Raw genomic sequence first — 13,048 nt, forward strand, 5'->3', positions numbered from 1 at the left:
AAACAGAAGTGAAAGTAGATACAATAAAAAAGGGTGGGAAGAGCTTAAAATGGAGGGCAGCATGTCTTCACTGCGCCCTCTGTCGGGCCTTAAGGCGCCTTTCCCTCAGACCCTTAAAACTGCCCCCGCGAAAGGTTTCTCCCCTCTGCCATGCATTCACTGCCAGGCAGCTTGGGCCCCAAGCAGTACTGCCTGCGCAGTGCCTCTTCCCAGGGTTTTAGTCCGACCGCGCCAGGCCCTTTCCCGCTGCGGGGCGACTTACTGCACTGCAGCTTTCGGGCTCACGCGGCTTTGCGCCGCTTTTCTCCTGCTCTGTTTCGGTCGCGTCAGCGAGGAAACGGAGCTCTAGAGGGCTCTGCCGTCTGACAAACGGGTCTACTCACGAGTAGCCCTAGCAGCTTGCCCCTCTGCCGGTTTTGTTGGGGACCAACCCCTACGCTCCCGGCCTTCGTTTTCCTGCTCGTCCAGATCTTCTGCGCTTTCCTCCGAAGGCGCTCGGAAGAAGACCGTCCTGCTTCATGCAGGGCCTGAAAAAACTGGAGAGTTCTGGGAGGTATAGGCCACTCCCCCCTCCGGATCAACTGGAAGACCCGACCCTGTGATGAGGAGGAGGAGCCTATACCCAGTAGTCGGACCGACCCACTGACCAGACCACCGGAGAAAGAGTTTTCACTGATGTGGCTTCTTTGCCAATTTTTATATCTCTGAGATGGTGTGTTAAACAGAGTAGACATAAGGATATGTTACCATCAGATAAATAAATAACAATTGGGTAGCCCTTCATTAAATCCAACCGAGGGAGAAATTGTAGTGCAAAAGGACCACCCATTATAAAACACCTGTCTTAACAGTATTTGAAATCGCTTTCAATAATTTAAGCTTTTGTAATTCTTTACATGTAACTTAATGCTTTATTTTCCTGCTAATCATGAGTGGAAAATTATTTGCTCAAAATATATCATGCATGATATTTATTAGTGTAAGCAGAGGCATATACACCAAGAACATTTCTTTTCTTGGCTTAAAATCTCAATTGACCTCACAAGATAAACTTTGCAAGATAAACCAGTGTTACCAGGCCTACTTTTCAAACAAACAATACTTAGAAAATATGTAAAGGGCAAGAGGACATGGAAGAAAATGGATGGCTTTATTTTAAATACTACTGTATGCTTATTCTCAGTGTTAACATAAGATTTGCAGTGTTGGAATGATGCAATAAAGGTCATTCTCTACATACTTTTTCATTCTAACTTTAACCATTTATTGAAGACACTAGTTCTCTTAATTCACTTACCTTCTACACATTGCTTTTAATTTTTTAATATTTTAAGAGGGAGAACATGTTCCTTACAAGGAAAGAGCTGAAAAGTTTAGAAAAAAAGACGCCCTATAAAGTTATGCATTGTGTGGAGAAAGTGAAGAAACTTACTCTCCCTCTGCATACATACTAGAACTTACTAACACCCAATGAAACTGATGGGCAGCAGATTCAGTTTAGACCAAAGAGCGTTTCTTCCCATAATGCACTATTAACTTTCTGCCGCAAGATGGATGGTGAGGTCCATCAACAGCAACAATGACTAACTGAAAAAAATCCCTCCATGTTCAGAGGCAGAGGGAAGTTTTGACAGCTGTGCCCTGCTAGCAGGCCTTCCAGTTATCATTGTGAAAAACTGTATGCTAGACTAGATGGACCACTGATCTCTTCCAGGAGCGCTCTTCTTGTATTCTTAGCTATTGCAGAAAAAAAGGAAGGCAAAAAGATGGTGCATATTAATGAAAGTGTAAAAACAGTTTCATTGGATAGGTATACCATTATGTGTGAGTGGGGAAAAATATGGGCTTTTGACATAGTATCAGTTTCAAAACCAATGACAAACCGTGGCTGTTTGACTGAGGAAGAATTGCTAAATACTTTTATCCCCTACCAAAATGCCCACTAGGAAAATGCAACATGTTTTGTTTCCCCTCTTAGCCTCTAGTATTTATTATCCTCCTCCCTGCTCTGAATCGCTCAGGATATTTGTGGCAGAACAATATGTGACCGTGACGTATATTTAAAACAATATTTAATAAACATATTCCTTGAATGTTTGGTTATTTATAAAGACTAATCATTTTGTTCAAAAATGTTTGTTTATTTCAAAATCTTCTGTGTTCAGTCCAGTTCAAGAGATTGGTTTTAACTTTTAAAGATTTCACAACCTTGGACTTGCACACCTTAAGGGCCACACAAGTGCTGCACTCATCACATAGTTTTTTGGTAGGAATTATTGGTTTTAATCAGTGTCATCCATAAAGTTGCATGGACGGTTGCAGCCCAGGTGCAGGCTTTTAGGGGGTCACCGCAGAGTGGCAGAACAGTCTGCTGGAGTGTGAAGAAAGGCTACACTCCCTGGCATTCTCTGTTTCTCTCTTGGTGTTCAGAAGAGGAACAAAGCAATTATTCAGGAGAACATCTGAGGGCATTTAAGTGTTTGGCAAGGCTGTTATTTTTGTTTGGTACGTAATTCCAATATTATAAGGAATTGTAAAAGTAATGCTTTTAAATGGATTTTTTAAATTATGGTTTTGTTTAGAAAGCTGCCTTGAGCCTTTGTTTTGGCTTCAATTTCTGTCCCCCCCCCCCTCGCTGATCTTTTCAAGGCAACAATTGAGAGAGTTATCCTTTGGGGTTAAACAGGTCATGGAAAGACACAGGTTTCCATGTTTTCCAGTTGCTTTGAACTCAGAGGTATTTATTTTCACTATGAAAAGGAATCAAAGGCTCAAGGGAGGAATCTTTATTGTGTCTGTCTTCACAGACTGCCTCCATCAGGAGCTTGGGTGTGCTCCTGGACTCCTCTTTATCAATGAAGGCTTAGGTAGCACATGTTGCCAGGTTGGCATTCTTCCAACTTCACCAGGTCAGGCAACTGGCCTCCTACCTCTCCAGCCCTGACCTTACCACAGTGATTCATGCAAAAATCATTTCAAGACTGGATTTCTGTAACTCGCTCTATCCTTGAGGCTGATCTGGTCCAGAGCACTTGTCTAGAACACAGTGGCACGGGTACTTATGGGTATCCCAATGATTGCACATGTTACCTGTGTTTTACCAGCTGTACTGGTTCCAAGTCAAGTACTGGATCCACTTGAAGATTTTGGATTTGACCTTTAAAGGCCTTAAGAGTCAGGGACCAATGTACCTGTGGGACTGGCTTTCCCAGTATGTACCCTGAAGAACTCTATGCTCAGGAGATCAAAACTTATTGGCAATTTCAGGGCTTTTTTGGCTCTGGCTGCAGCCTGGTGGAAACTATCTAGTAACATCCACACCCTGTGGGACCTTGCTCAGTTCTGCAAGGTGTGTAAAACAGAGATGTTTCACCAGGCCTACAGTTGAGGACAGCAACGGTTCCTTACTATGACTCCATCTGACCTTCCAGTATGAGATCCACCCTATGGTGGGAGTGAAGTTAATACATACACCATCGATTATCTGGTGGAATTATACTGTTTTTATCTGTTGTAACTAATTGCTATTTTCTATTTATTGTTTTTAATTATGTTTAATTATGTTGTACACTTCCCTGAGCCCAATTTCCTATATCTTCTCCCCCTACAACAGACACCCTGTGAGGTGGGTGGGGCCGAGAGGGCTCTCACAGCAGTTGCCCATTCAAGGACAACTCTTGTGAGAGCTATGGCTGACCCAAGGCCATTCCAGCAGCTGTAAGTGGAGGAGTGGGGAATCAAACCCGGTTCTCCCAGATAAGAGTCCACACACTTAATCACTGCACCAAACTGGCTATAATAGCAACTGTAATTAAGCATCCAGACATAAGAAATCACATAATAAAGATTTATATTATAAAGACCAATTGTATTTATTACCTGCCTTTCTTTCAAGCTGTGACCGAAAGCTAGGGGTTAAGCAGAAACTGAAGATGCACAGGACCTGCGTCAGGTGACCTGAGGGTGGGGGCCGAGTGCTCAGAGCTCTCAGGGAGGGAAAGTGGTTGAGTGACAGAAACTGCTGAGGCAGTCATTCAGTCAGTGGGTGTCTGACAGAGTTGGTGCCTGTCAGAAGTCTGTCAGAGTTGGAGCCTGACAGAGACTGAGTGGGTCAGTTCGTGCCTGACTGAGGCTGAGAGGGCAGCTGATTCTGTGAAGGAGCTTGAGACAGTGGCGGGAAAGTCTTCCAGAGACTACAAGCTCGACAAAACCAGCCAAGAGGGCTGTGTGTGTGAGGAACAAGTGTGAGTTAGTCAAGACCTGGACGGTCACAGACACCTATATACATCTCGGAAGAACTAGAAAGGTGGTTGAGGGAGCAGATGTGGGTCTAAGAAGTCAGAAGGGCTGGTAGTGGTGGCCCCAGTTGACTAGTGAGACCTGGGCACATCATACCCAAGAGGCCAGCCTTTGCTAGAGGTGGAGAGAGCAAGATATAGGGAAACTGTGAACTGAAACTGAGAGACTCAAGAAGGAAGAAGTTATTGTAAAGCCTGAAACAACTGAGCAACGTGTTAGCCTGTGTAAATATCTCCCATATCCCCAAGTTAAAGACTTTGTGTTATAATAAATCTGTGGTTTGAGTTAAAGTTCTCAAGAGCCTATATTTTTGGGGAAAACAAACAAAGCTGCTGTGGACCCCTATGAAGTGAATTCTATTTCCATCAGAGAACAAAATTAAAATACCCCGAAGAGACTGAGTTAAAGAGATCCAGTGAGGCCGTGAGGCGGGCGCTGCTATACAAGCAGTCTTCCATTTAGTTCCCAAGCAGTCTTCCATTTAGTTCCCAAGCAGTCTCCCATTTAGGCCCTGATCAGACTGTGACCTGCTTAGTTTCAGCAGTGTTGCTGTTATTATGTCCATTGTCATAAAAGAACCACAACATAGGTGTTTTCTTTGGATTTGAATGACAGCTGCTTTATTTCTAGCTGACCAGACTTCTTTATATAACTAAAGGTATATCCTCCCTTGGGCTCCTAATTTGAATTATCACATAAATTGTGTCACTTGGAAATGAGGATGAGGAAGGGAATCAAACGGGGAAAGTATACTATGGCTGCGGTCAGATGGCAAGTTTAGCATGGTCTGGCCACACGTCTAATTTAATTGGGTGTATTTTGTCACGGAGAGTTTCAATCAGGCATCCATGGTTTATTGATCAGATAGCAACCATGCATCGGAAGGATGGGCAGATGTCTCATCTGCAGGCCCTTTCCCTTGACAGGACAAATTGTTTAAAGAGGAGGCGAGCTGAAAACACAGTGGTAGCCTGTCTCTCCCCTCAGCTTCACAGTCTGGGCATGGAGGTATGGTAATGCACACATCACTAACTAGTTCTTTTTTAAAACGGCAGCCAGGAAAACAAAAGAAACTGATCAGATCTGTGTGGTGACTTTGATTCACAATAGAAGGCTCAGACAACTGGAAATCTAGTGTAAAACCAGCTCGGCTCAAAAAGACCAGACATTCATAGGTGTCAAATAAGCATGCAGTAAAGAGGGGAGGAATACAGGACACAGATGACTGGGGAACAAGAGACATGTTGCTGTCTGATTATGCATTTTAAATTTGTAAGGGAACAGCTATGGCATCAGATAAAACTACATGTCTCACCGCAGTCTATAACTTTCTTTTCCAATGCCATCTCCAAATCCCTCCCTAGTTTTTGAAATCAGAGGCTATTTCCTCCCAAATGAAAAATCACATGTGCAACATGCATCAGAAGAAATTCACTAGGTGCAATTTACTAAATACAAACCTCCAGGTCCAACTCTACTGTGTCTGCTACGAAACCTGAATGGGAGCAGTAGATTTTCCCTTTCAGAGTTTTCATGTGATGACATGGAAACTGAGGATTCTCATTTTTTTCAACAGTGAATCTTATAATCGCTTCTGAACTCGTCTTATGAAGGCGAACTTAATGAGATCACAGGCATCAGTAGATATAAACCCCAAACCATTTGTTATGACAAAAGTAACACTAGAAATAGCACAGCATAGATGGGCCACATGAATGATTTACACTGCAATCTATTTTAAAAACACATTATCTTCTTATAACTCATTCTCCCAAGATGGTGTCCCATCAATCTTCTACAGGTTCTATTAAATATAGAATGCCAGTAATAATGATCTCAGAGGACAGAGTCATGAAGATAAAGAGTGTATTAGAAATTCTATTTCCTGGCATCTACAGGGCAGGAAACTCATGAAAACTGGTTCTATCCCACAACTTCCCATATATAATGACCCATGTGTGCTAACTTTGCCCTGATCAGTGAAAGATGAGAAATCACTGAAGCAACCATCTGGACTGTCTCCCTTCAGACTGTGATAAAGAATCACATGTTTTGCAAATTCCTCTTGATAAATAGCACATTGAGAAAAGAAAAGTACTCATCAAGGAGAAGTGTTTCACCTAGACTTCTATCAGATATGATACTTTAAATTATTCAAGCAAGTTCAGATTTATTTATTTTTTTTACCATGGGTGACCACTTCTACCAGTTATCATCAGAATCTTGTAGCTAAAACAGCTCAGGCTTACCTTCTGAATTCACAGCAGGTAAGTTATAAACTCTGCCTTACACCAACTCAGATAACAATCTTCCAGAACCTAGTCAGCCTACAACTCCTTTTCCAACAACTGAGAGACACATAATAAACTTAGAGAATATTTACCTGTACACAGTGTTCTCTCTATGCAAGTCTTCTAAACCACAAAGAATCTCAGCTGCATAAAACAAGGCTCTTTCTTCCTCAAAGCCTGGGTTTCCCATGTTATATATGTGGAACTTCAAGTCACCCCCATTCATTATAGTTAGAACCAAACACAGCGCATCTTTTGTTTCATAGGCATAGGCTAAGTTGACCTAGAAAGACAGGTGTGATAGTTCAAACACAAGGAAATTCCAGATGTGTATTAACATTTACTGGTGCTAACATTTTTCATTAGGAATGCCATAAGATTGCATGCTGTTAAGGATCAAAAATGTGAGAATTTAAATGTGCCTGGAATTCCATGACTGAATTTCAAGCCTGTAGAAGTGGACCCCAGTACAAAATAACTGACTTGGGAATCCACTCAAATCTATCAAAGCCAGTGAGAGTTGCCAGTGCATAATGCCATATAATCCTTGATGGCTGCAGTAACAAACTGCACACAGCCAATCATGGCATGTCTGCTTGAATCAAGATGTACTCTGAAGCACCATACACATTCTGTGACCAATGCAATCAACTGCTACATGTGCTCCTTTGAATTAGAATGAACAGTATGAGAACTTGTGCAGGGAAGGGGAGAGAAAGACTGAACAAAACATATATGACTAGTGGTGTCAAAGGTGAGGTATGTGTGCTAGGTGTGTGGAAAAGCAAGGGGCAACCTTGCTCCCCACTCCTTCTTGCAATGCATAGAGCTGTGAATCATCTGATTTGGATCCTACTGTCAGCGCTGAGTTAGATCCTACAGAAAATATGATGTCAGCGCCCACTGAAAATACAGCAATACTTACTACAAATTTACTATTGACTTTTTCTAGGATCTGCTTTTCATTTAGGGCCATGGATTCACCTTTCCTCTTCTTTATTCTTTTTTTCTCTAATCTTTTGCAAGCATACATTTTCCCAGTTGCTCGTACTTGGCAAGCACATACCTGTAGGAAAGAGATTAGGGAAGAAAAGATGGGAAAGGGAGTACAGTAGGAATAATAATTTACTGTCTACCAGAACTCTTAATTTTACTTTTCAAGACATGTTTAAAATTAATGGCTCTTCTGCTGGTGGAACAGAAGAGACTTAAATGGATATCTAAATTAGGGGTGTTTTAGAATCAATGCATAGAGGGTTGGCTTAGCCAAAGACCTGTATACACACAAGGTAAACACGCATAGGTTTTTTTCTGTGCGATCACACATAGACCCTGAGCACACACAGTTGACCAAACACATAGCAAGAGGAAAGCACAAGACCCCCACCCACATATTTATTTTAATCCACATTCATAACATCTGACCAGAGCTAAGGTCTCGTGTATGAAAAAGCACAACAGAGGAAAAAAAGAGAAAGAGAGTGTTAAGTTGTAGTAACCCCACCGTTAGCATCCTGAATTGAATCACACAGTCCAGAATAAACCCCAAACAGGTCAAGAATAAAGACGGAAGAAGCTTTTAGGGCAAACGGGGAGAACAGGAGTCCATTCTGCCCCAATTTTTGAGTGCTCAAGGAAACCCATAAAATATATTTTGATGTGATATTTTGAGTGATGCCTCCTCAGTACTGTGCTTTACTTGCATTTTTGTTAACAAAAATCTAGTGACATTAACTACAGCAACAAAGAAAACAGAGTTAAGTTTAAGGTTTATTATAAAGAGTAGTGAAAAAATATATACAGTTAACATTTCAAACTCAGTCAGTCATAATTCTTTGACTGCATCTTAGTATGTTATTCATCTGAGATGCAAGCAGCTTTCAAAGGAAATTTTAAGAATTACTCACCTCCCCAAAACCACCTTTTCCTAATACCCTGTACTGCCTAAATGTATTTTTTGTTACTGGTTGCCTGAAAGAAAAAAAGAGGTGGGTAGTGGGGAAGAAAATAGTTTAAATTCAATTTAAAAGGTAAATTTACATCATTACTTAAGTTCAGGGTATTTGTACTATATAATCAGTAATGATATCAGTATTTTTTCCAAATTCTCCTTGTTTTTCAGACTTCTTAGACTACACCAGTATTTTCAGTCCTACAGAATTATTAACTATGAATGACTTTGCTTCCTTCTCCTTTTGGAGAATTCCAGTTTGTAAACATGGATTGTTCTGTTGGCATTTACTGTAGAGATATGGTAGAAAGTGACATTATGCAGCAAGAAATGTGAACTCGATGGGAATGAAATGTTAGCCTGGCAAACACATCCTTCTCATACTGCTGAAATAATACAAAGGCATGACTTGGGGGGCAGTTAATAGATAGAAACTAGCAGACAGGAAGAAGAGGTATGGAACCTGGCTGTGGCACTGATTTCTTCCCTGCAAATGCGCCCTTTTCTTGACCAATTTTCCACCAGATGGGCTTACTGTAAATCTCAGAGTCTTAGAGGGAAAACAGCTTTCAAATACTGTACAAGATGCTTCCTAGCTATAACTGGCAGTTAAGGGAAGCATTACTCACTGGTTCCCGCTGTTCTCCCATTCTCCTTGCAAATGTCCAGCAAGCCTCCCACACTGGATTTGAAAGCAAAATGCGCTGGGAACCCTGTTAGTGTTTTATGACATGCAATTGTTGCACCTTACAGCTTAGCCCCTTTGTTCTACCACATTAGGAGTGAAAGAGCTATGAAAAGAGGATAACTCTTTCACATTTATAAAAAAATATGCTAGTGGCTCCTGGAATTTTAACGCAAAACCAACATTGCAGGACCAGAGAGAAGGACCATATCAATATGTGATGTGACACATTGTTTTCTGTTTGGACTGTGGCAGTCCTATGACCAGCACTTCTACTGTCTGCAGAGCAGACTACTGAATGTTAGGGCAGAACGGACACGAGTGGATCAGCACATCAGTTGGATTTAACAGGATATCAGCTTGGAGCCAAAATGATATTGGAGTACAGTTTGAAAATATTTCCAATGGTAGATTAGACCAAATGGGAAATTATTCTGAAATAGAGAGTCAATAGGATATGGCAGACAGAAGACTGGAATCATGCCTACAGACTGGGGTTCAAATGTCACTCATTCACTTTGGTTAGCGCTGAGAAAAATTACTCATTCTTTACTAGTCTAAAGTAGCAGTCATATTTCACAAGCTCATGTAATAGCTTGAATATATTTGCACATTAAAAGCACTATTACCTATATGACAAATAACTCCAGCCTATGATATGTCCTATCAGACACAAATAAAAGTGTGATTAGGAAACTACTGACAAAGGGATCCTTTCCCATCCCAAGTTACGGTTGAAGTAGGGCAGCTTTATAAGCCTATATCCCCCTTCCCCTTCAAAATGACACAGGAACGGGTCAAGTTGATCTTCAAAATATTTTGCTAATGCTATCTATAATGATTGGTGTGTCTCTAAACTACTTCTGGCATCAGTTGAAGCAATTTGGAGAACATGGGCTAGTCAGCAAATTACACAGCCACGTCTGCACTTTACTTCCCTACCAATCCATCATTTCCTTGTCAAAGGCAGTGCTGTCTGTGGAGCTGGTTGCCTTCTAACCCTGCATGTATTCAGTGGAGATTTCGAAGAAAGGTCAAGTCTATTGGGCCACCCAGCTCCCATCTATAATTGGATTTCTTTAATATAATGGAAAATGGTTTTCTCTTTTATTTTTTCCCTTCTAGCTGTCCACTTAAAGAAAAAAAAAGTCTTCCAACAGACAATTAAATAAAAAGTAACACAAAGAACGCAAGAAAGAATTACAGGACTACTGATCAGCCACCAGAGGGTGCTCTGCTAATACAGTGAGGGTACACTACAGAACAGGTCAAAAGAATCAACCTTAACTAAGACTAACCACTTGTACTTTTATTATTAAAACATACAAAGAAAGGATAAAATCCAAAACTGAAACTAGCAATATTCAAGTATTTGAGAAAGCACTTCTAAATCTTGGAAAGCTTTTAAAATGGCATAGTGATAAACAACACAACTGTACAGTGGTTCAGAACAGAATCAATGATGTGAAAACAGCAGCTTCTTAAAGATTGGAATTTAACATACGCAGCAAAGTTTCCTATTGTCTATGGATAATCAAGGAAGTTTTTAAAAAGCCATTTAAAAATGCTTGCTAGCAATGAAAACAGTAAATGCATTATTGCCCCCCCCCTTTCCTACGGTCCACCATAAAGGAAGTGCATGCAAATCCTTGAAGAACCACTTACCTTTCGAGCCATTTCCACTGGAGAAATCTATCAAAGTACATGCTGCCTGTGTATTCTTGAAAAGGTTCTCCACTTAGATACATGTGTACAGATCTGTCTCAGGTGAAAAACAGGTGAGCATTTTATAATCCTGAGCTTTGCTACAAAGAAGTATTCCAGTGAGGATCCTCAGTCTTATTCCTACTAATTCATATATAAACACATCCTTTTAAAACAAGTTTGTTTATTAAATTCAAGTCAATTCAAGTTAAGTTAGCCTTTATTGGCATAAAGTTTATTAAATTAAATTTCTATTCTGCCCTCCCCTCTAAAACAGGGCTCAGGGTGGTGTACAACAACAAAAACACAATCATAAATTAAATTCATATGTAAAACAGTAAAAATACAACAAATGGTCTAATTAGATGGTGCTAGTCAATGGCAAACCACCCTGTAGATAGTCTGCCGTGAAAACATTGTGATGCAATGTCACCCCAGAGTCAGAAATGACTGGTGCTTACACAGGGGACTACCTTTACCTTTAGTCAACTTCAAATTGTGCCACTGTTCTGTAGGGGCAGGGGAGGCAAGAAATAGGGGTGCAAGAACAGGTGGAAACTGTTGCTGTCCTCAACTAAATGTCTGGTGAAACATCTCTGCCTTACAGGTCCTGCACAACTGCATTAAGTCCTGCAAAGAATGGATATTATTTTGCAGGGAGTTCCACCAGTTTGGAGCCAGGGCCAAAATGCTCTGGCTCTGGTCGAGAACAGCCTGATGTCTCTTGAGCTGAGGATCACCAGTAAGTTCTTATCTGCAGAGTGCAGTGTTCTTCTGTTGGTATACCAGGAGAGATGGTACTGAAAATACAGGCAGCCCAAGGCATTTAGGGCCTTAAAGGTTAATACCAGAACTTTGAACCTGATCTAGTACTCCACCTGGAGCCAGTGCAGTTCATGTAGCACAAGTTGAATGTGCGCCATTCATGGGGTTCCCATAAGGACCCATGCCATTGCATTCTGGATCAGTTGGAGTTTTCAAGTCAGTCTCAAGGGTAGCCCTGTATACAATGAGTTACAGTAGTCTAGTCTGAAGGTAACCATTGCATTGATAACTATGGCAAGGTCAGGGCAAGACAGGCAGGAAGCCAGTTGCCTGCCCTGGTGTAGCTGGAAGAACGCCAGTCTGGCAACATTTGTGATAGGGACCATAACTGGCTCTTGACAGTTGGTGCTGATATTGGTTGGGGGGACACCACCATGAGTCAGGAGTCAGCACCCCAAACTTGAATTCTCCCCCAACCACATAACCTCCATCGTAGCAGGATTCAGTCTCAGCTGCCTCTGTTTCAACCATCCATGCATGGGATGGAGAAAGTAGAGAAAGAAGTACTTTTCTCCCTTTCTCACAATACAAGAACTTGTGGGCATTCGATGAAATTGCTGAGCAGTCAGGTTAAAACGGATAAAAGGAAGTACTTCTTTACCCAAAGGGTGATTAACATGTGGAATTCACTGCCACAGGAGGTGGTGGCGGCTACAAGCATAGACAGCTTCAAGAGGGGATTGGATAAAAATATGGAGCAGAGGTCCATCAGTGGCTATTAACCACAGTGTGTATATGTGTGTGTGTGTGTGTGTGTATATATATATATATATATATATATAATTTTTTTTGGCCACTGTATAAAACAGAGTGTTGGACTGGATGGCCCATTGGCCTGATCCAACATGGCTCCCAGCTGGAAATTCCACACCAGTTGGGTGAGGGGGCACGTATATATATTTTTGTTTGTGTATATGTATTTAAAATATGTATGTAATGGTAAATGTCAATAGTTTCAGAAGTTCTTAACCTTTCAGGAAGTCTAAAGATTTAGGAATATGAATGGCTCATGAAGTCTCCCCCTACCTTTTGATTTTTAAAATTGTTTTAAGGCCTCACTATCTAGACTAAAGAGAGGAGACATTGTTTGCAAATGTAGGCTATATATGTGGAGATCTACAGTACAATGGTAAAATTGCCATGATTCGGCAAAATAAATAAAGCCCTTCCTCAGACAGGACTCCCAAATGTATTTCAGTGCTACAGCCCCCCTGTTCTAAACCTTCTGGAAGTACAGTGAACAGCAGCATCTGCACATTCCTCTGCCTAGACGGGCTGCAAAGTGGCCTAATT

The 13,048-nt window shown here is 41.2% G+C and overlaps 1 protein-coding gene across 2 annotated transcripts in view; it reads right to left on the reverse strand.

Moving 5' to 3' along the window:
* The window catches only part of GRK5 (G protein-coupled receptor kinase 5), a 252,071-nt gene that overhangs the window by 42,974 nt on the left and 196,049 nt on the right, over positions 1-13,048 (reverse strand). The window contains exons 6-9 of one of the 2 annotated variants that reach the window (XM_060241527.1): positions 10,892-10,984; positions 8,498-8,561; positions 7,516-7,656; positions 6,683-6,873 (exon numbers count right to left, since the gene is read on the reverse strand). In XM_060241527.1, coding sequence (XP_060097510.1) covers positions 6,683-6,873; positions 7,516-7,656; positions 8,498-8,561; positions 10,892-10,984 — 489 coding nt within the window. Of the gene's footprint in view, positions 1-6,682; positions 6,874-7,515; positions 7,657-8,497; positions 8,562-10,891; positions 10,989-13,048 lie in introns of both variants that reach the window. The other variant, XM_060241528.1, reaches the window with a different exon arrangement.

The sequence above is a fragment of the Heteronotia binoei genome, chromosome 6, assembly GCF_032191835.1.
Source record: "Heteronotia binoei isolate CCM8104 ecotype False Entrance Well chromosome 6, APGP_CSIRO_Hbin_v1, whole genome shotgun sequence".
Lineage (NCBI taxonomy): Eukaryota > Metazoa > Chordata > Lepidosauria > Squamata > Gekkonidae > Heteronotia > Heteronotia binoei.